Genomic DNA, 23,684 nt, shown 5'->3' on the forward strand with positions numbered 1-23,684 from the left:
TTATGAACCACTAATTCTGGTTGGGTTTGCCTGCGGCAATGAGTTTGATTCATTATTGTTATCATTTGTTTCTTAATGATTTCATGTTGGGATGGTGTCCAGATACCTCAGTGGGTATAATTTCAACATCACTTGTGTATGAACTATTACATTTCTACCCTAATTTTGGGCAGCTCTTCCTAGCAGTAACTGAACGCAATCACCTAAAATCATCTTGCCCATAATTCTGTTGCTAGGAGTCACACTTTATTCTTAGTACCAGTAGACAGAGATGGGAAAACTAATGAGAACTGTTTACTGTGGAGCTGCAGATACTTGAACAGAGAGGCAAAGCTAGAGACATAAACCTGGACCAAATCTTACTGAGGTAGTTGTGTACAAACAAATCGACTGAGCACTTGAAAGTGGGAGAAGCAGCGAGCAGGGTCTGCATTTAAAGATGGCCCGTGCCATGTAATAGCGATTGGAATAGGTCTAAATCCCTTTTAGGAGATATGGCGTGGGTTTACAGTTTAAAAAACAGAACAAACCCCAATACTACAAACATGTGGTACAGCTGTCCCTAAGAGGAGTACCCCTTTCTATGTGTGTGACTGTTGTGGGTTGATTTGGGCATTTTTGTTCTCTCCCAATGGCAGCCAATCCCGGTGTTCCTCACTGTGCACAACGCGGCAGAAGTTATAACCTGTGGGTTCCAGAAGTTTGTGCAGAAAGAGGTAATCCGTCTAATAATTGATCCATGCGATGTACCTCCTGTGATATAATCGCTCTATAAAAAGACACCTAATTTCTTTTAATACAGGCATTAGTGCCATGTGCTTTTCTCATCTCTCTGTGATAGCTAGTCATTAATGAGACCTGGAGAGAGCTTTGCTGTTGACAAGTACCTATATTGATGTTTTCTTTTCCCCTTTAGTTGACGAAACACTGCAAATGTGTATTGACAGTTTGATCTGCATTTTTAAGACCGGCTTGGTCCTGCTTGCTTTTTCCTTTTGAAAATTAATATTGCCTCTCTCTCATGTCCCACATAAGAATCTCATCGTTTGAGCTGAGAGGGAGGAGGACTGGGTCCTTAGACCTAAACAGTATAATATATTAGTATTTGATGTTTTGTATGATTATAGATGGATTACATCGCCACATGAAATGCAGGAAAAACAGTGCATTCTTGGATTTGTTTTGAATGCTTGAGAATCTCTCCCAAGACCTACTGAAGTCAGGAGAGTAATTCCTGTTCCCTTTAGTAAGACCTGGGTTTGTTTCTCACAAACTGCATTGGGGATCTTTCTTTTTAGGCCATGAAATGCTTTTCTAATTGACCAGAGAGCTCCTGTGGGAGGTAACAGTGGGAAATCATTCATCACAGAGTCGTTTCTATGGTGGCCTCTGGCTAGCTGTGGAAGGGATCTTCCATTCATTACCTCTGTTGTGTATATAGAAGACAAATAAACGGCCCATGTTTGCCACTCCTAACAAACTGAAGAGGTCACTACAGTTATGATTAAGGGACAACACAGCAGTGCGTACCATGGCATGTCCCTGTGACATTGTCCTCTGATTAGTGTCCCTGTCGAAGTGTTTTGTATTTTCCTTCTAGCTCACATGTTTGTGTCTCCTCTCTTGGAGGACGAAAGCACTATGGACACGGATAATGCAAACACGGGTCTTGCTGGGAAGCTTCTGGAGAGTTATTTTGGACTAAAGGATTGGGAAACTCTTATGAGTTTAGGCCAAGACTGATTTGGCTGGGGTAGTACCTCATTAGTTAAGAATACTCAATATTTGAGTACATACAATACATAGTTTTGGTATAGTTCAAGTTAAGTTTGAGGACCAGGTATAAAGTTCATGTGTGGTTTTAGATTTAACTGCTGGTAAGTAATGTGAAAATATAAATCAAGTTGAAATAGGCTAATCTGTAGTCCTAATTCTTTTTTACAAATTAAATTTGCTAAGCAGAGCTCAAACATAATGGGCTGTTGAATGTTGCTTACTGGATTTTTAATGTGTTTGGTGCAGTAAGACCAGCTGTCATCACTTTCCTGTTTTTGGAAGGAGAAAGAACTATTTCACCATTTTTATTTTTAAATTTTAATTCTTTTAATCATACTTTCTTTTTCACAGCAGACCTCTCATCTGAAAGTCTGTAGGTAAGCTTTTCAAACTGCTCAGATTCAGATTGGGACTTGTTTTGGCTCCAGCTTCTGTATTTGCTTCAGATAATGGCACACCAAAACAATGAAGAATGTAAGGCACATTCCCGTGGGCGGTGAGCCTGAATTGCAACACAGGAGTAATTAAATATTTTTTAAATGTTGGGGTTTTTTTTAACGATTGCCTAAATAGATACATTTTTCTCCTTGTAAAAATAAAAAAAGCTAGAAGGCCAGTCTTCCTGAACAACAAAACAGTGCTTGTAAGTATGTTTTTTGGAAAGGAGACAGAAATCAGGTTTGAAGTTCCAGTGGGTAATCTTAAATGGTAAGAGAAAGATAATTAATGTGATAGAAAATAGCTAAAAATGCCTTTCCTAAGAAAGAAGAGGTGAGTGATATCCAGTTCTGCTAGAATCATTCCTATTAAACTGCACAACCCACCAACCCTCATTGGCCCGAGTTGTTGAGGCTTCAAAAAGCAGACAGAAAGGGACAAACAGAAGTCAGCCAGTCACGAGTTAAAAGTTTTATTTTTCCCCCCATCTCCTTGAAGAACACATATTTGCTGTTCTCCACATTCTGTAATCTTGTAGCTGTACTTAGAGTGGATAATGTTGGGTTATTATTTAGTGTATTTATAGGCACCATCTTCCTTATTTCTTCCTGTTGTTTCCATTATCATCTGACTTACTGTGGCCTTGTATTCACCACTGAATTATTGTCAGGGATACCAGCTTTTTTATCATCTTTATTCTGTCTTTTCCTATGCCCTTAGAGAGCAGGAAAATAAGCTGCAAAAGCAAATGTTTGTTATTATTAATAGCAACAATCCACAGAAATTACACATCAGTGTATTCAGTGTAGCCTGTATAAATACTGATTTAGCCACAGGTTAAAAATTTATTTAGTTCTAATCAGTCGACTAGGGTATGACTTGTGCTGTCCTTAAGCCATTTCTGCTGTAATACCACTGACTCACACTTTTGCTCTGTGCTCTGGAGTTACACCATAACTTTTAATGGTCTCCTCTCTGCCGGAATTGTTGTAATAGGCCATTCACTTTAATGAAGGAACTTTTTGGGAGGCATTCACATCCAGAAACTGGTTGATTTTGGCTTTCTGAAGCAGCCTAGGGAAGCCACGTGGCAAGTGAAGAATAATATTCCCTATCAAAAAGCTTGTTTTCACCACTGCTGAGATGTTTTGTGCTACTTCTCTTCTCGTACAACTTTGCTGTGTAAGAGTTATGAAGGATGCATGATGTTAAGCTTAATTTTGGTGGCAGAAATGACTTCTTAAATATGGAATAAAAATTAAACAAATGAAATGTCAGTGTGAAATTGAGTGGAATTGCGTATACTTCACTGAGAGTACAAATCCAGGTTACAAGCTTTTGGTCTTGCTTGTATTTTCTTCTCTTCTCCACAGTGTGCTGTTCCTCCTGGTAGCAGCCGTGTGCCTTCCTTTATGTGACGCACAGGTGAGCTCTGCTTTGTAAAGCAGTTTTAGTTAGACCTTGATGTTTGACATCTTGTTACCTATATGAGGGATGCAGCTTTTACTTGTAAGCTAGGGTGGGATTCCTGCGAAGGAATTGTAAAATGGTGCCTATTGCTATGTTGTAGTCTTGCTGGTTTTAATGTGTTTGCATTGTGGTAAAACCTCTGCGCAATGTGGACGGGCAACGCTTCGGTGAAGGTGATGGCTGAGGAAACCACTGTTTAACTTCTCATAGGGCTTAGGGCAAATCACTTAGGTTTGTGTTAATTGCACATACTTTCAGGAGGTTCCTGAATTAGCTTTGTAATCCCTCTACACGCTTTCTGTAGCTACTGGAGAAAGAAATGAGGTACCTCCAGAGAGTGCTCAGTCCAGCAAAGATCTGTTTCTTTGAAGGTGCTTTTCTCTTTTGGAGACTTAGGAAGGCTGCTTCCTTGTTTTAGATACCTTAGTTAACATCTGAAGTCAGGGGAGATGAATCTGGGAACTTGACCGGGTGCATCTGAGCAAATGTAGCCATCAGAAGCTACAGCTAGCACTTGCGCTAGCTCCCTTCATAGTCCGTGGTGCCCAGCTGGAACTTCTGGTGTATGATTGATCTCCCTGGAAAGCAGACATCTAAAATATTCCAGGTGAATTCCTCTCAAAAATGCTTATTTTTGCGCATTGATTGTGAAGAGAGCCTACCTTGCCAAAAGACAGGTGTTTGTTTAAAGCACTCTCTTGGATACTCTCTGGTTAATTGGAGCCTTGGGGAGAGAGACTGCTTAGCTGCTGCAGTGGCTGAGAGGGGAAAGGAGACAAGACAAAAACCCTAGTGATGTTCCTCTGATCCTCTTGCCCTCCCTGACTGTCAATACAAGACTAAACAGACTGGCATCCATATGCTCAGATTGTTTCAAATGGTGTGTATATCTGAAAGAAACAGAGCTATTCTCGCCAAGACTAGCCGAGAGCCTGGGAAACTGGCATATGCCAGGTCTCTAAGCAGGACAGGAAAAACTTTAGTCTTCCTAGTCTTCTTTAGTCATCTTCTCTTTCTTTGTAGCATAGCTCCCACTCACTCTACTTGCTTTGTGAAGCTAACTGCAAGGAAATAACAGTACCTATGTTTACATGAATGTGCTTTTATTTATGTAAATGTGCTTTATTGCAGTTTGATCCAAATGGTTATTTATGGGCTGTAATTCACTTGATCTGTGTTGGTAAGTAATTTTCTTTTGGAAAAAAATAATTGGGAAGAGCAAATATGGTGGAGAAATCAGCTTTGTTATGAAATTACAGATATTTAACATTCTTGATGTAAGAAACACTTGGAAAGAATGAAGCAGCTCAGTAAATATAAGAAAGTGCATTCCTCTTCCAGCTTCTACATTGAAAACAACAGAATAAACTGGGTATTGCAGTCTGTTAACAGTGGATGAGAAAATGCACATACAGTTTTAATCAGCACTAAGCTTTTCTGGGAGTTTTTGATGGTTGCCTACTAAGAGACACTTCTTTCTGAGGGGAGAAGAAACATGAAAAAAACAAGCAATAACTTGTAGTTGGAGTTTTATTGCACACAGTGATTTTACTTAAAAAACTGACAAAAGTATTCTAAAATATCATGGAATATGCTCCCAAAGGAAGGATGTTGAAATGTTGCGGGTTTTTATGCAATCGTATGCATTTAAAAGAAAAAAAAAATTAACAATGAGTTGCATAACCTGTCAGGTTTTCTTTTGTCTTTTTCAAACTAAACAATGATTTGGATAGATCATAAATCTTCCTTGAAAAGTTAGAAACAGTCAGACCCAGAAAACCTGAAGAAAAGAAGAGTAGTAATTTTTAACTAGGAGATTTGTGTCTTTTGGTGCATTAGGCTGGATAATAAGGGACTTGTATTTATTTCTTAGCTGTCCTATAGACTTAGTGCGTGACTCATTCATATGTTAAGTCTTGACTGCAAATTAGGGATGATTCCTTCTTTATTTTGTCTATTCATACTGTAAAAGTTTCAGGGCAGAGGTAATGTGTTTATATGTATTTGTGTCTAGGGAGATCTAGAGATCCCATTCTAAAATGTTGTTAACATACAAATAAGAAATAGTATATTTTTTTTTCCATTACGAAATGTTATATGGTAAACATATGCTCATTTAGATAAAACAAAAAGCTAAGGATTTTTCACTTCAAATACTTGTTTGCTGTAACTGATGTTACTGCTTTCTCAAAGCCAAGAGGTCTTATTTGTAAAGCAGTGCTTTGCCACGGAGGTGGAAAACTGCTTAGAGAGTCTTTAGGAGCCTCTTCTGTGTGCTCGAAACGTGTAGGAATTGCCAACATAATGTTTATGCTCAGAATATAGCTTCTTTCCATTTCTCTTGTTTTTGAGAGGAAGTTGTTGATATGACTGTTGCGGTCTTTTTGTGTAATAAGATTTGCTATCAACTGACACAGAATAAAGATGCTACGAGGAAGAGCAAACAGATGAACTAACTTATCGCACAGTTAATCAAGACAGAGCATTAAAGAAAGGACATGTGTTCTACCCTTCAGCTTGTCTAATGGAGGCAGAATTGAGGACATCTATTACATAGTGTTCTCCTGGATTTGCTTTTAATGTTCTGGTTTTCTTTGTGAATCAAAAAAACCCAAACAACAAAGCCTTGAAGAAAGGGTCTGAAACAACAGAGCCTGAAGCTGTATTTTTCATTCCTTCAGTGCTTAAAGCTTTTCCGAGAATAGAAATGAGAGCTAACCAAGAGGTGGGCAGGTCAAGAACGTAAAGAACCTGGAGACCCTACAGCTGAGAGAATTCTAAACAGGAAAGATGGCTCGGAGCCAACAGCTGTAGGGGTCTACATAGATGAACACATCATAGAAGTTACTCAAAAAATGGGGTGGACTGAAGAACCCATTCTGCGACACTTTTCTGTATGTATTTACACACGCATGTACACACACACACACACTCCTTTGTAGTTGCGGTGAGCTTGGCATTGTCTCTTCTTCAGAAGGACTAGCAGAAACACATAGCTTGATAGTACTCTGAGATGACACCACTTTGAAAAGCATTAATTTGAAGCGAAAGGTTCATTTTATTCATGGTGTAGGCATCCTTTGTGCTGTGTTGCTAAACTGTAATTCAGAGGGGTTCTGCGTCTGCCGGTAGCACAGCCAAACAAGCTGTTGTTTGTCAGAATGATTGCATGTTATGGCGATTACACATGTCATTTCAATTACAGGGGCTTACAAAGTATTTCACAAGTTATGGAAACCTAGCTCTTTAAGGTATGTTTTCATACTCTTTTAAAAAGAAAGAGATTGCTATCAAAGAGGGTTAGAGACACGTCTGTGTAGCAGTCAGGTAAACTGTAGGGAGCTCTGCATTATCAGTGTGAGCGGGGCCACTTGTTTAATCATTAATGGCTTCTCTTGCAAGAGGAGCCTTATTTACTGTTGATAACAACTGCATGGAGTTATTGGTAGTTATACTGTGAACTCGAACACTGAAGTAGTTTTAAATAGTGTGTTATGAAAGGATGATGACTCAGTCCTGGAAGAAGAACCCCTAATTAATGGCACAGGTATTAAGAGGAAATGTTAGTTTGTGTGAGCCTTGAAAGCTGCATGGTTTGAATCTATCAGTATCTCCTTTTGCGACACAGTCTCCTAAGTGTTTAGCAGCTGGTGACTTGCCATAGGACTGGAATGGCTGAGGACCTTAAAAACCTTGAAACCTTGCACTAATCCCATGTGCATTTTAGAACTTCAGCCAGACAATAGTTGTTTTGAAAGCAGGTGGCATGACGTGTTCGCAGTGTCTATAATCTGCAGTTGTCTGTATGGATGGAGATGGATATGTTGCCACTGCATATTATGTATTTAATTATATATACATGCCTGTGTAGAATATGCATAAGCTTATTTACTTCAAAACCTTTTTCCATCTCGGTTTAAAGGGTTTTAGTCAGTCTCACTTTATTATCACTTTAAATGAGGCTCCCGCTGACATAGTAACAACAGAAATAATGTGCAAATGATGTGTAAATTAGTATGCTGGTTAATATATTGATAATATTATAATATTAATAGATTATGGTTATAAAGTATATAATTGTAATAGAATGTTAGTGTTACCTAGTTATAACATTGTGTCCTATATTATATAATATTAATATAATGTAATATTACAGTGTTATAACACTACTTAATACACTGATCTGTTATACCAAATTAACTCCATTACTAAAAGAACACCTTTTTTTCTTTCCCTCCTCTCCCAGTGATCTGGAGCAACAGTACATCAACTATGTATTCAGGTAAAATAAATAAGCCTTTGATACACCGTAGCTGGTTTTATGTGGTATATGTTTTCATTTTCAACCGTGGCTTGTTTAGGAAGTTTATAGCTACCACTACTTAAATGTATATTTCTTTAGCAGGACGTTCACTGAAAGAACAGTGCTAATCTGAATTGCTTAGCAGCTGAATTTTTTTGGCTCTGGCTATAGATGGACGTGCCAATATACATCTGGGGAGGTAACGAGGTGTTAATTATGAATTTTTTAATCACCATGTGCACAAGTGATCTATCATTTCCAGAAATAATATTTACAGAGTAACTCCTTGGCAATACCCCACTTCAGAAAATAAAAATTGTACAAAATTGCCAGAAGGGGAGGTAGTGATTACAAAAGTACAGTGTGCAAAGAACATGAGCAGTAACTGATTGTTCAGAGTGCTGTTAGTGGGATTGAGTAATTCAAACTTTCAATTGTCTGTCTGATTTGGAGATATAAAAGTGGCTTGTTATTTTGTAGTTAGTGAAAGAGCCTAAGTCACTGATCAGGCTCCCCTGCATTTTTTTATTTAAAAAAAAAAAAAAAAAAGTCAATCCTTTCCTCAAAGAAAGTGAGAACATTCGGTGTGCATGGCTTCCACTAGATTTTTGTGAGGCTTTATTTGAAGTCATATAGAGACTTTACTAGATTCTCCTCCATCCATAATCACATCTTGTATATGTTGACCTCTTTTCTTGGAATGGTACCTAATGTTGTATGGGAACACTACGGAGTACGAATACAAAGTTCTAAGAAAGGATGGTTAAAAGGAATGAAAGAGAGAGCAGAAGTTAGGAATAAGCATAACAAAAATGAAGTTGTGCTTCTCCATTTGATTAGATGGATGTGTACTCTTGTCTGACCACGTTAAAGATCCTTGGTAGGAACACATCGGGGACGCCACTGTAGCACAGATTCCCATTTATCTTGTGAGCATCATCAATATGGTGATACTGTGTATCTCCTTCTATCTTAGTTCAATCAAATCTCCTATTTCCATAAATAAGTAATGCAGGCCTCTGGTTTTGCGTTTGTATGATTGTAGTGTCTGCTCACCAGAGTCCCATGCGTTGACAATATCTGAATATCAGTTTGCTTGAAGTAGGCTCTTGTTTAAGTCAGTTGCTGTTTTCCATCTACTGTGAAGTGCAAAGCAAATCAGTTTTACTCAAAGAAGGTAGTTGTGTTTATTGAAAGTGTTTTGAATTAGTTGTGGAACTTGCAAATGTGCTGCTCTGTGCAGAAATAACCCATGAAGTCTTAAGCTGTAGCTATTTGTCTGTGTTGAAGGGAGTAACAAGCAGTAAAATCAATTGATTTTTCATTTGGCACCTGCCTCGCTATGACTCTCAGTTGTCATTTTAGTTGAAATCTGCATCTGGGCCTGAGCCTTTAAATTCAGATTTTGGCTGAAGGTCTTAATTTTGCAGCTTTGATTGAAAAGTCAGGGCTGGCTTCCTTCTGCATTAGTTGATGATACCCTTTGAAGTCTGTGAAGCTGTGTCCAGCAGAGAGCAGGAGTTCCACATTACATGGAAAGTATGATTATTGATTTATAGGCTTTTGAAAGGAAGAAACTCTCGCTAAGAAACTGTGAGGTACAGTGGTATATATTTTAAAACTGTTCTTTTTTCTTAAAAAAACCCAACAAAACAACAATGGAATTGTGCAAATTGGAAGATGGCTATTTTAGCATCTGCTTAAAAGCGAAAATGTGTTATCAAAGCTTGTGAGGATTTTCACCATTAAGGGGCTTAAAGGTCAGCGTAGCTTGTGAGATGATGGTGCAAAGCAATTGCTGGAAAACAGGTGGCTTAGAGGAGGTAGAAGCCTGCATGCTTATTTGTTGGCTTGGGTCTGTGGATATCTATATGTCTGTTTATCTATATATGTATGTATGTATATTTATCTACATATGTATGTTTTATGTGTTAGAGAAGCTTGCAGTCCATAGCATTTGGACCTCATCTTGTTTAGGGAAAACAAACAGTGCCATAGGCAATGGGATAAGTGACATCTGATTTTTGTTTTGTCATAATAGTGCATGATGTTTGAAAGGTTGTGAAATTTGGCAGAAGCTCTCTCCTTGCTTGTGACCTCCATGACGTGCCACTGCCATGGAAGTCCTCCAGTGCCTAATGGGGCTGAAATCTTTCTGCTGCAGAAGGCGCTGGTGAGGTCTGTCTCTTTGTGAGAACACTGTGCATGTAGTTATCTTGGAGATGACTGCCACTTCCCGAATTTGGATGAAGCGGGTCAGCGTGTTTGAGAGCTATGTATAGCTATGTATGTATATGTACACACAGCTTTATTGCACAAGCTTAATTCCTGTAGAAAACCATCAAAAGTATTCTAAAATTGCACTGAGTAGAGGGCATTTTACTCTGCACATTCTCTGAATGGACTCTTAGCTCCTCACAGGCAGTTCTGGGTCAGAATTACTGTAAACCTGTGCTTATCTCTGTCAGAGAGTGCCCAGCACTAAAGTTTGTGATTTGGCAGGCATTAAAGTATATGCTGCTTCCTCTACTCTGGGCTTCTTGAGGACTGTGTCAGCCGTGACAGGATCCCATTTCCACCTCCAGAGCAGGACAGTATAACATGTACCGGTGGTCTTGTCTCTACAAGCATGATTCTATGCTTTATGAAGGAACTCGCTAGTGTGGTATGAGTGCAACTTTCTCCTCTTAGCACTATTATCAATAGGCCTTTATAGCTTCTTATTATTAACCTAGATCAGACAGCTGGCATGCGGCTGTGCAGGGAAAAGAAAGCAGCTATGTGGGCACAGCTAGATAGTGTTTAGAATCATAGAATCAATTAGGGTGGAAAAGACCCTTAAGATCATCGAGTCTGACCGTAAACCTAACACTGCCAAGTCCACCACTGAACCATGTCCCTAAGTACCATGTTTACATGTTTTTTAAATACCTCCTGGGGTGGTAAGTCAACCACTTCCCTGGGCAGCCTGTTCCGGTGCTTGATAAGTTTTTGGTGAAGAAATTTTTCCTAATATATAGGAAAATACAGGAAAATATGTAGGTTTGTTACAACAGAGGCTGTTCAAAGTGTTTCTGTTTGGTATGAAAGCACAGTTGTACTGAGTATAGAGACTGCCTGGATAGAGATTAAAAGTTTAAAACAGATTAAAACAGATTAAAAGTTCTGCCCCAAGCTACTGGATGTTAGAATGTACCAATATGTTAGATTAAAAAAATATATATTTATATTATAAAGAAACATTAACTGTATTGGCTCTGTTGGACACTTCCAGAGATGCAACTGAAATTAGCAAAGTCTCCTAACATATGCTGTCCCTACATGCCATGCACTGTTTCTTGTTTTAAAATCTGGAACAGTTTGGGAGGGAAGAACGTCTTAAGCAAATGTACATGAACAGGAACTTTCCAACACCAAACAGGTCTGAAGAAATATTTGCTGATGTTGAAAGTGTGGTGTTCTTCTCACTTCATCACTTACAGCATGATTATTCAATGGCTTTTAAAAAAGGAGCCAGAGCAGGAACAAGTGTAGGAGGGAAAGCAGAGCCGTGCTATGCAGAGCAGGGAGGGGTGATGTTGCTTCTCAGTGCCCAACCCCATCCTGTTCATCCATCTCCCTTGTGTTTAAGCATGTGGGGCAGGGAGGGGGAGGAAGAGAAGAGGGGAAATGTACTTCCAAGAACGTCCCTCTAGTCCTTCAGTCTTTTTCCCACCGCCCTTTTTTACTGCAGTCTTGTGTTTCCCTGCACTCTGACTTTGGCGTTAGTGTTCTATTTCATGGTGGTTTTTCCAGTAATCTTACATTTTTTTTTATTCCTTTCCAGTCCCCCACTTTTCATCAAGGAGGGAGCCAGATTTCTCCCCCCACAGCTAGCTGGCAAGGGGGGTGGTGGTAGTAGTGTCTAGCCGGCATGTTGAGGGATAATACATAATGTGTCTTACACATAATGGGTCACGGCTCATCTTGGGTTTTCTCCTGTGTTGAGGCAGGTAGACATATGTTACTTCTTGTGGAGAGCCTGGAAGAAAGTTTCAGCACATCCCAATATCTGTCACGGTCTGATATTCATTCACAAAGGCATGCCAGATAGCCTAGCAGTCACTGGTGAGGAGAAAACAAAGACTTGTAGTGGGAGAGTTTCAAACGGTGAATGAATGGCACTGACAAAGGTGTGAGGTAAAGGCTCTAGTCTATGCAGCTACATCCAGCTTCAGGAAGAGCTGCTAATCTGTCACTTCTGTGAATTAAAAAAGCTGCAGTAGATTTTCCACAGTAGGGCAGCTTTGCAGGCATAAATTGCTGTTCTTGCTGAAAAAAACTCTTTTTAGCCAGAAAGAAGACCACGGGCGACCCAGCTCTCAGTATTGAGTACAGGAGAAAAAGAGAGGAGCACAGAAAACCGGCACAGGGATTTTGTTTTTGCTGTAGCCTGATGTCCAGGCTGTCCTGCTGGAAACCCCTGAATCCCTAATCTGGTTTTATAGCATCACCGTGTCTTTTCTACTGATGTTCTGTTCAGAGCAGAGTTATGGTACAGCTTTAATGCCATCTAACCCATGTGCCTTAACCTGCCTCACACTTCACAAACAAGGTTTTGTTTTCCTTCTGTGTTTTCTTTGGATTGAGGCCTGGGATGTCTGGTAGGGTTATCAATTCCTCTTGGTTGCAGAAGGAAGTTTCTTTCTGAGCATTTCCCAATCTCACTGTTTTTTTGTTTAAAAATTAATAATGCAAAATCAAAAGTGGAGGAACATGGCTTAGTCATAATTCTCATCACTGTTGATACAGTTTCACTTGCCCTGCCAGTCTCCTGTTTTCTCTGTTATTCAGTCAAAAGCAATAGGCCTTCACTTCCTTTTCTCTCTTTACCAGGAAACTGAGGAATTGGGCCTGTTTATTGTCAATTCCTCTTGGCGTCCCATGTGGGGAGAGCACGCGTGTGTGTGGAGGAGGGGTGTGGGGGGGAATTGCCTACCGTAAGTGATCTGCTTTGCCTTGTTTAATATCTTTGTGACAACCCCATCTTTAAAAAACATGTATAAATATTGACAATGTGAACATACTGTACCAGCTGATGCCTTTCAAAGGCATTGTATAAAATGTTAAGCCTAAAATACCCAACTGCCTGTCACTCATGGATCCTTCTTCAGCCCGTTGTCTTCCACGGCTGATTTCAGTGATAAGCTTCCCCCCGAGGCTTCCCTGTCCACAGGATTTCCATGCTCTTTGCAGTTCCTTTCACTACCGGTGTCTCCACATACCAGTGAATACCAGCGAATGACACTGGGATTCACCAAAGCATGCTGCAGGCAGGCCACCGAGTACAGTAGCCTGGTGGCTGACGTGGAGAACTGGGACCAGCTGAGAGCAAGCAGGCTTGGACACGATAGCTGTGTTAACCCTGGAAATGGGAGTTGGCCTGATATAAGCACCACGCTGATGACGCTGTACTGCTACAGGTACTGGAGGTAGCTCATGTACAGCGTGTTCAGTTTTCTAGCCATAACCTTGTGTGTTCTTTCTCTACCATAACTTTTCATTGTGTAGGCTTCCATTCCTCCGCTGGGAACTGTAAGAATTGCTGGTAATTAGCCAGGGAAAATAGCCTACCTTTAGCATTCATAACATTAATGAATGTCTTTTTAACTTGTGTAAGTGCAGCGCTTGCTGCTTATCAAGAAGCAACTTCTCCAGATGCTCTTTTCTCCTTCTCCGTCTTGTCCTTTGTGTTTGTCATGGACATACGTTGTTGGTAATTGGAGGAAGCTGTAGCTCTGCCTTGGAGATATGCATGCTTCTCCCATCTTACAGTGCCCCAGAGTATGTTTCTGTAGCCTTCTAACCTTTGGAAACAACATGAAATGAAAAAATTTGGAAAAAAATCAGAAATTTACCAGAAGACTCAATAGCACTGAAAAAGGTATACTGTACAGGCTATACCGCAAACTCAGAGGAAGAAGCCTTTGTAGGACCTCAGAAATCTTAAGTGATGCTTCAGGGAAAAAACTGGTCATAGCTGATTTTCTTATTCACCTTGTATCTTTCTGAAAAGCATGCATCATTCGGGCTGGTACTTGGTTTTATTTTCATGCATTTTTTTTGAACTTGTTTAACTGCAGCATTTGTCCTTTCTCTGATTCACAATTTGGGCATGAGTGTGCAGTGCATGCACAATCACGTGCATAAGACGCTATATTTTGACTCTTATATGCAATATATGCACATCCCTATAAAGCAGACAATGGTACGCACACAGCTTAAATTAGTCCTCGGGCAGAGAGACACTCAAGTCTAGAGACAAGTACAGTTCTCTATAAATTCTGTCTCAGTGGTGTCACCGGCCGGCTCAACACCGGGTCTGTTGAAAAGGACTTGGGGGTAAGAGTGAATTCTGAGATCTATATGGGGCAGTAGTGCGTGCTCATGGCAAATTAAGGCAAACCATGTATTGGGCTACATTAGAAGGATTGTGGGTGTCAGATTGAGAGAAGTTATTATGAGCATTGCTGAGGCAGCAGCTGGAATATTTATGCAGTTTTGGGCCTTTCAGTTCAAGGAAGATACTGAGAATCTGAAGATCTAGCAGAGGGCTACAGACATTGGAGAGTTTGAAGGAGCTAATCTTGTTGAGATTGGCAAAATGGAGACCAAGGTGCAGCCTAACAACTGCCTACACCTTCTTGAAAGGGAGTTGCAGAGGTGACAGAGCCAAACTCTTCTAAGGAGCGGCAGATGGTATAATGCTGAACAACGACCGTAAATTGCAGCTTTGGTGGTTTAAAGACAGGACATCAGGAAAATCTTCACTTGGAGGGTAGGGTGGCCGTGGGACAAGTTACTCTGAGAGGTGTGGAATCTCCATGCTGGGAGGTTTTTGGGACCCGGCTTTTTGAGACAGACCCACAGAGGACATGTTCAAATATTGGTGATAGTCCTGCTTCAGGTAAGAGCTTGTATGAGGTGACCCTGGAGATTCCTTCCCAACCAACTTTTTTTTTTTTTTTAAATTGATAGTTATGTCTCAGTTATTCTACTTAACTGGAATAAGTTTAATCATGAAAAAACAAAGACAAAGCTGTCAATTTATAATGTTCAGGCCATGTCATAAATTCTGTAGTATACAATTAATCTTTTTTTTTATATTTTAGTGTGGTGCTGTTGGCCTCTGCATCCCATCCAGCAGGTAAAGTGGATTGAGTTGTTCCTTTTTTAGGTTTCCATATTGCCTTTCCTTTCCATGCGTGTTTTTAGAGGCCAAACCCTGTAGGATTTTAGCCCTGGAATTCAACAGGAATATGACCAATAATATGATATCATGTAGGAAGAAGAGAGGAGGGTATATAACACTGTGTAATTTGCATGATATTTACTAATACCTTTCTTACCTGCCCTTTGCAAAGAAGCAGCATAGGACAGACAACAGAGAACGGCTTTTGAGGTGGTGCATAGTAAAGAATAAGGATTTCCTAGGAGAATATCCCCTTCAGAGCAGTGTCCCAGCGATCCATATAGAACTGTTTCATTCTCTGCATTGCCCTCAATGCTATGCAGAGATTTCATTTTGTTACTTTCATAAGATGTATCCCATCACTTGAGATGATGGCAGGATTTGAAGTAGCAAAAATTCAAAGGCTAAAAATAGAGAAATTTAATATTTGATGGTGGTTAATATTCCTATCACACTGGTGTTTAAATAGTTAGAAGGATAAAAATGATCGTCTGTTGCTTTCACTAGACATTTGCTCAGTCACAAGAAGAAAGGAAGAAGCATTTAAATAAACATAAATTCCCCCTTTTGCCTGGTGGTGCATATTGTCTATATAGCATTCCCCTACCAGGATAGAGAGACATGTTAAGCAAAATAGTCCTGCATTTCAAAAAGTGAAAGATGGAGCTTCCTCCAAATCTGTAGAGCCTGAAGGCCAGAGAACTCCTGGGAATTGTTGCTACCAAGAACAACCAGGGCCCAGGTTCCTGGAAATGCAAGTACTCGAGAGCTCTGCTTGGATTTGGGAGAACTTTGTTAAACCTGTCAACTTGCTCTGTGTGACAGAGTTCAAATGCCAGAGGGGGAAGCAGCCAACATATGTCTGTGTTTCCTGTTGCTTCAGTAGGAACTATCACGAGCTCTGTAATAAAAGAAGTGGATACGTGCATGTCTATCCACTGGCAACTGTTGCTTAAGCAGGATCTTCTGTATACTAGCAAAGAATACTCTTGCGTATCCCTTTTTCAATGAAAGGCAGGAACTGGCTAGAAGCAAGGTCAGAGAGAAATCATTAAACACACTAAAAATGTGGAAAGCGTCATAAATGAAAAGTCAGCCAGCTGTAAAGGCTCAAAGGGATGTTAAACTAGTAATGTTCATATAATTGCTGTTCCCCTGCTTGTAACAGTGGGTAATTTTCTTTCCCTGTGTTCCACTGAGTATATTGCTTTGTCCCTCAGGTGATCTCTTCAGTGCCTTGGACTTTCCATTTCTGTACTTCTACAGGTTTCATAGCAGCTGCTGCGCCAGGTAACCTCTCTATAATAGGACATGTGAATGTTTTCAAAATAAGAGATCCCGTTGACTTCCAACCTTGACTCTCAGTTAAAAATTTTGGACCATGCAGAACCTTAGTTATACTAGTTTCTGCTGCCATAAGCCAGCAAAACTGCACAGAATACGTATCTGTGGATATGCATTTGAAGGCCTGAGATTCAAATACACTGGAAGTGCATGTGTTTATTTGAGTGAGTGTGTTCTGATCAGGAGAGTTCCCAGTCACCAGTAAAATAATTTTTACCTAATGTAGCAAAGCTTTGATAAATAGCATCTCTCAAATGCTTCTCAAGTCGGATTAGCCCTTGTAAAACTTGCTGTTTGCAGTGATTACAAAGTATTAGTCTTCAGCAGTATATGGATGTACATGGATTTATTTGCCTGTACATCCTGTTATTTGGCAGAATGCTTTTTTTGGGTAAAAGGGAAAAGCTTTAACAAGCATTCCTTTATTTTGAGTAGCAAAAGTTCACTGCCCAATACTGTAATGCTCACAGGACAATGTAAGTATGTTTTCTATAGGTCTTAATTATCTCAAAAAATTTTATTCCTGTCTTTCTCCTCCAGTCTTTTGCCAAATGGAAGTATTTTCATTTTAGAGGGTAAAAAATGTTTTCATGCTAACTGATGGCAAAAATATTTCCTGATTGTTATGGATTTTCTTAATTGTATCCATAATTTCCATTAAAAGGGGATATTAAAAATGATTGTTAAATTATTTCCCTATGTATATAGCTTTTTGGTACAAAAGTGGCTTTTTTCAAGGGTAGACTATCCACACTACAAGTAACTTGCAATTAGGTATTAATGAATAAGTTGTTTCACGGTAGGTAGGTGCAATCTATTTCTTCTTGAAGGTGAGGTCTATCTGCAGGCACTAGTGGATATCTGTGTAGCCCAGATATTCTTCTCTTTCACTTCATTCGAATTTTACCACTGTCGTAGCCTCCCACTTCTGTTTCCATTGCCCCAGCTTCGGTACATGTATAGTAGATAGCACTGTACACTACAGCAAGTGGAAAGGAATAGTTTAGATGGAGAAACAAGCATCTCGGTTGCTCTCCTACATCTTGTGATCTAGTGTCTTTGTAGACATGAAGGATTTGGAAAACCTATACAATGTAAAGTAAGGGTAATTGATGCAGCTAAATCTACCACCTGTGCAGAATGTCTGAAGCATTGGTAGTAAGGTGCAAAGTGCTCCATTTATTTAGTGAAATAAATCGGTGTTAGTTGTGACATCGATATTTCAGGTATTATAATTAGCTGTTTCAGTTTTTGTCTCTGAATTATACTAAACAGCTTCAAATCACTTTGATTAAAAGCCCTTCGCAGCAAGGCAGAAGATGTGGAACAAACTTAAGCCAGCTGCTGGACTTTCAAAAGTTTGGGCAATGCTGCTTCATGAACTCACTGATTTCTGAGAGCGGAATGCTCTACTGTTCAGCGCTTCATCCTCTGCAACGGGGAGCTGAGCTTGGGCCTATCTTTTATCATCAAAGCAGCATCTGCTTTCTTGGCTCCAGGCACAGCAAATAGTCCTTTGGGGCTCTCGTGTTATGGCTCGGTGTAAGAAACCCTCCTGGGCAGTTATCTTACCCTACTGTTCGGTGTGTCAAAACAACCTGTACTGACATGTGGCTGAGATGCAACTTTGCCACATGTACTGAGCAGGGAACAGCACTTAGCTGAGGTGCTGGAGCCCAGCATGGAACTCCTGACCTGGGGAGCCACAATCTTCCATGCTTCCTGCTATTGCAGAGAGGGCACCAACTGCGTTGCATCAGTATCCAGAAGAGCATACCTTCTTTGAACACCGAGGCACTTTTTGCCTCACCGCCTGCGTGCTGTGTTGGTCCTGTCTCCTTTCCCACGCAGCTTCCCACAATACTTCGTAATCTCTCATGCTTCTCAACCATCCACACAGTAATTTTTTGCCTTATATATTTTGAAGTCCTTTTCTATTCCCTGGTTGCTGGTTTACACTATTTCACTGGTTCACAACCAGTTGGTTGTAATTATGTCACAAGTGCAACAAAATCCAGAACCAAATCTTATAAGCTCTTTGAGGTCCAGTGAGATGGGGAACAGAGTTTCCTTATGAGTAGTCTTGGCTACAGGAGCACTGGGGACTACTGTCCTATATGACTTGAGAATCAAAATTCACTTAATTGTCAGCGGAGAGCTTTGGAGTATTCTGTTCCCAGCACTACTGAGTCATCTGTCTATTTGTTATACAGTAGAGATGTATTTGACTTCCTAATTGGAATTTAGGCTTCGTGAAGTTTAAACAGCTTGAAAGCTTCAGGCAGAAACTTTCCAGTGGTTATTTTTTCAGTTCAAGGCTCTGTGGAGGTTGAAGTGAGTTAGTTGCCAAACATGTGTGGCTCCTGTTGAAATTAGCATTGCCTTTAGTTGGAGCCATTTCAATGCCTGAAGTTAATATTTCACCTCATGTTTCCAATAATCTCTACTTTTCCAATTATGCAAGTGCATTAGAGACCAGGCATAAGAGTAAGTAAGTCTTACTCAGACTCTAGTCACTGACTGAACAAAACCCAAGATGTACTGGACATAATGTAGGCTCTTTGTCCACAGCTTGCTTTCTCCAAATGGGATTAACGCTGCTTGAAGGGTGACTGTTCAGTTCTGCCATTAGGAAAACCAAGATGCCTGTAAGAGATTGCTTAGTTGAAATTAAGAGACTTTATTAACAAACTTTCCCCATCCCTTGCAGTGGACTGTTGGGGTTCTTTCTGATGTTGCACACAGTGAAGCTAAAAAGCAGCACAACCTCAGGGCAATATGCAGCATGGAGTTTCCTTGCAAAGGTAAGAGAAATACTGTCACAGGAACACAGGACTGTCCCAGGAGAACTGAGGAATTTCTGCATCTCTCTGGTTTCCCTAACTGATGCTTCTAGGGCCTGTCTGTGCAACCTGCATGTAGAGTTGAGGCAACAAATACCAGGTGTATAATATGCCAGGATTGTTAGCAGAGATTAATAATTACCGTATATAGACTGAGTTTATTGGAGCTGGGCTGATTATTGCAGCTAAGAATTTGGCCTGCTAAATCCCAGTAATACAAATCTATACTTTCCAAAGGTGTTTTGGAGAATACTCCTTCTGAGAGTCTGTGCACCAGACATTGTTTCCAGTGTGTCTTCCCAGAGCCAAGAGTTAAAACTAGCTCCCTGAGGTTCAGTACCAGAACTCCCACTGCTATCTGCAGGGGAGAGTGGTGGATGTCATTTGCCTTGACATTAACAAGGCTTTTGACAGTATCTCCAACAGTGTTCTTAAACCCAAATTAGACTATTACAGTCTAGATGGGCAGACAATTAGATGGGTAGAAAAATGGTGGGATGATCAAGCTCAGAAGGTAGAGGTTAGTGATTCCTACTCTAACTGGAGGCTTGGGGCAACTGGAGTAGCACAGGGGTCTGTCCTGGGACCCACCCTGTTTAACATCCTTATTGAAGAATCAGAGGTGATGGAGCGCACTCACATAACGCTAAAGGACAGGGTTGCCTTCCAGAGGGACCTGGACAGGCTGCAGGAATGGGCTGATAGAAATCTTAGAAAATTCAGCAAGGAGAGATGTGATGCCCTGCAGGTGGGAAGGAAGAGCCCCTCACAATAATACAGGGGGGACTGGATGGCTTAGAAGCAGCTCTGCATAAAAAGGATCTGAGGATATTGGTAGACGGCAAGCTGAACATGAGCCAGCAGTGTGCCCTGGCAGGTAGGAAGGCCAAAAGTATCCTGGGTTGTACTAACAGTAGCACAGGCGGTAAATTCGTGGAAGTGATCATGCCCCTCTACTCAGCACTTGGTGGACCTCAGCTGGAATAGGGAGCCTTGTTTTAGGCACCTCAATACAAGGAAGACATTGGATAAAATGGAGTGAGTTCAGCAGAGGGCTGCCAAGAAAGTCGGGGGGCTGGAGCACTTGCCTTGTGAGGAACGGCTGCTGGACCAGGCTTCTTCAGCCTGTAAGAGCGACAGCTTTGGGAGCACCTAACAAACAGCAGCCACCCAGTAGCTATGGAGAAATTCTCAAGACAGATCCAGCCTCTTCACACTGGTGCATGGGGAGGGATGGGGTGTGTGTGTGAAAGATAACAAGCGTAAGATGAAATAAGAGGTTCAGATTGGGTATAAGGAAAAACTTTTTCACTCTGAGGGCAAGTCAGGCAGGGGCACAGGTTGCCCAGGGGGGCTGTGCAGTCTCTGTCTTCCAAGGTTTTCAAGACTCAACTGGACAAAGCGCTAAACAACCTAGTCTGACCTCCCGAGGTCCATTTCTAATGGAATTATCCTACAATCTGGAGATCTAGGATCTGGCTGTACTTGATTTAAATTACTAACAGCTCATTTGTTAAATTATCAGTGGTAAATGCAGTCAGAAGAGCGTGTCAGACTCTTTTTTTACCCTGGTTAGATTTTACTTTGTTTCATCACACTCAACTAGGTCATCTGAAAACCACAACCTTTCTATGTGGTTTGTGATCACAGCTTTCCTACTACAGTGAATGAAGCTGTTACCTTAAAAAAAAAAAAGGTAAACTTGCATAACATGCTTGTTTAGAAACTGTAGTCAAATGAGTCTTTGGTTTTTGTGGGGATAACAAGAAGAGAGTGATATGGCTTGTTTTGTGCTTTGCAAGCTGTTCCACACTGTACAAGTCACGTAGAGTTTCTCACCAGTTTGAATTTCTTCCAAACATTCTGACTGTGCAGATTTCAGTACCTTAGCTTTCTTCCTGCTCCTTGGTAGCAAGTCAACTGATCTAAAGCTTGCTCTTGCATCCCTTTTTTTTCCTTCTTTTTTAACATTCTGGGTTGGAGATGGGAATAGCTGGCTCTGCTAGTAGGTATTGCGAATAAGGAGAAATGGTTCTACATGTGGTATGTATGACCTATCTGAAAAAAATGCAGGCAAAGATGTGTTGTGAAATATATTTTAAGCGGATTTGGGTCCTTCCCAGCTGAAGTGGATCAGAGCCACAAAGTCTGGACCGGATCAAAGCTTTCCTGAAGTTCAAGAATTTCTAGATTTGTGGGGTTTTGGCCAACTCTACACATAAATTAGACAAAGTTTATTCTAGCCACTGTTGTCAATGAAATTATGTGCCTTTGTAGCAACTAAAGATTTGTCCCTGTGTAACTATGATAATTTAATCCATTCCTCAGCCTTAAAAGTCTGTGTTTGTTAATATGCATGTTTTAACTAACTTGCTTAGGAAGGTTTTTGTAACAGAGCAAATTAGTCCTTTTCCTGTTGTAGCTTCTAATCCAGTGCTCAAATTATATGTCTTTTCTTGAGTTCAAAGAGGGCAATAAGTATATAAGGACATGAGATCCGTCTGTAGCACTAATAATTTTATCAAAACTAGCAGCTTCCCTAATTTCTTTCACTGGTGTTTTAATATAAGAATGCTTTTAGGGCTCTGTAATACCCATCTGAGGCAGCATGAGAAGCATGGAGGAACTGCTGCTCCAAGTGGTAAAATGCAGCTGATTTGGGGTTAAAAGTCAGTGAATGCTTGCAAAATTTGGAAACATTATACATCAGTTTTAGAATAGGGATCAAAAGAGACTGCAGAGACAGACACGGATAGGAAGAAAGCAAGGACGTGAACTGGAGCTTGCCTACAAGGGTAGGGGCTGATCTACCAGCTCTTACAAATATTTCACAAGGTATCTTGTAGCTATAAATTTAGGAACCATAAATTCACATATGGGGTAATTAAGAAGAGTGTTATCTATCTGATCACTAATGCTGCTTCCTGCAGGTGTTTGGAAGCGTTAAAGCTGCATACTGATCCCTACCGATCCAGCCCAATATTTCCTGGTATGAGAACTGTCTCGATCGCATCTCAAGTCATCAGAGATGCAGAAAAGCACTATTTAACTAAGTACTGTAAAAATCTGTTTAAATCCAAATGTGTGACTCCCTTTAAAAAAAAAAAAAAAAGGAAGGAAGTTAATGTGGATAAAGAATAAAGATAGAAACTGTTTGAATCTGGACTTGCAGAATGAGATACAGTGGAAAAAAAACAACAGCGGCTTTGCGTTCCCACATGAGCATTTTTCTTGGATGGAGTAGTGCCCTAGATCATCCTCTTAATCTCTCAGACTGACTGGAGTTTTCACCAGCAGTTGGAAAGGAGCAGCATTTGAGGCCAGAGTATGTTTATCTTGCAAATGAGCCAAGAAAGGAGAATGCTGTAGTCCTCAGACAGCAGCGCCGGCCTCTAGGGAGGTGCAGAGAATCAGAAAATCTGTTTTCCGTTTGGATGCTTTGTACCTATGTGACTGATGAGCTGGGGCTGAGATTGTTGCCACCACTTCATTTCTTGTTAAGTGCCGATAGACCAATAAACTAACCGTGAGATCTGATCGGGCCTGCTTTGCAGATTCAAAGAGACATTCTTTGTGAAGCCCACATATTTGGCCTCCCTGGCCTCTAATTTTTCATTCACTTAAAAACTGGCGCTGTGTTATAACTTGTTTTTATGATACTTACTTTGGCTATGGCGACTTAATCATTGTATGAGGTTTTTAAATTCTTCCCTGTAATGATTTCTGACAGCTTTCGTGTCAAAGCGTCGCTTTGTGCTGAGACAGACGAAGCACAGGTTTCATCTGTATATATAGCCCTGTGTGATATTTATAGTGACAAATGCTCTCTGCACTTTTGCTGTGAAAACAAATGGTGTGTGTGTTAGTCATATCTGTGTAGATTTGTGAGAAATGCCAAAAAATTGCTAAAGTGATCTGTAAAACAACTAAAAATGCTTTTAAGAAGCCTAAGAAATATGCAATGCTTTTTCATAGCCTTGCACAGATTTGATCCCCAGAAGAGCAAGGATTTGAAGCTATACTGAGATTTCTTGTTTTAATTTGAAAGCTGTGCTAGTATCACGGGTCATGTACTGGAAAGAAAAACTGGAGATGCTCATATATACAGACAGAAGCATCTGGTGAGAACGCTAATGAACTCTAACAGTGCTGTCAGTGAGTTTGTTTAGATTAAGGCTGCCAATCTATATCTGGTGATGAAACCTGGTATTGTCTCTAAAAGCTAAGCAGCAGAAATAATTCAAATCATGAATAGAAGGGGAAAATGGTATTTCAGAAC

General features: G+C 40.4%; 1 protein-coding gene across 4 annotated transcripts in view; it reads left to right on the forward strand.

The window, feature by feature from the left end:
- The window catches only part of TMEM241 (transmembrane protein 241), a 57,998-nt gene that overhangs the window by 12,141 nt on the left and 22,173 nt on the right, over positions 1-23,684 (forward strand). For 2 of the 4 annotated variants that reach the window (XM_054190763.1, XM_054190760.1), the window contains exons 5-13: positions 639-716; positions 2,131-2,153; positions 3,588-3,639; positions 4,816-4,864; positions 6,890-6,935; positions 7,931-7,966; positions 15,139-15,173; positions 16,439-16,508; positions 19,273-19,366. In XM_054190763.1, the coding sequence (XP_054046738.1) occupies positions 639-716; positions 2,131-2,153; positions 3,588-3,639; positions 4,816-4,864; positions 6,890-6,935; positions 7,931-7,966; positions 15,139-15,173; positions 16,439-16,508; positions 19,273-19,366 (483 nt within the window). Of the gene's footprint in view, positions 1-638; positions 717-2,127; positions 2,154-3,587; positions 3,640-4,815; positions 4,865-6,889; positions 6,936-7,930; positions 7,967-15,138; positions 15,174-16,438; positions 16,509-19,272; positions 19,367-23,684 lie in introns of all 4 variants that reach the window. The other 2 variants (XM_054190762.1, XM_054190759.1) reach the window with 1 other exon arrangement.

This window comes from Rissa tridactyla, chromosome 2 (genome assembly GCF_028500815.1).
Source record: "Rissa tridactyla isolate bRisTri1 chromosome 2, bRisTri1.patW.cur.20221130, whole genome shotgun sequence".
Taxonomy (NCBI): domain Eukaryota; kingdom Metazoa; phylum Chordata; class Aves; order Charadriiformes; family Laridae; genus Rissa; species Rissa tridactyla.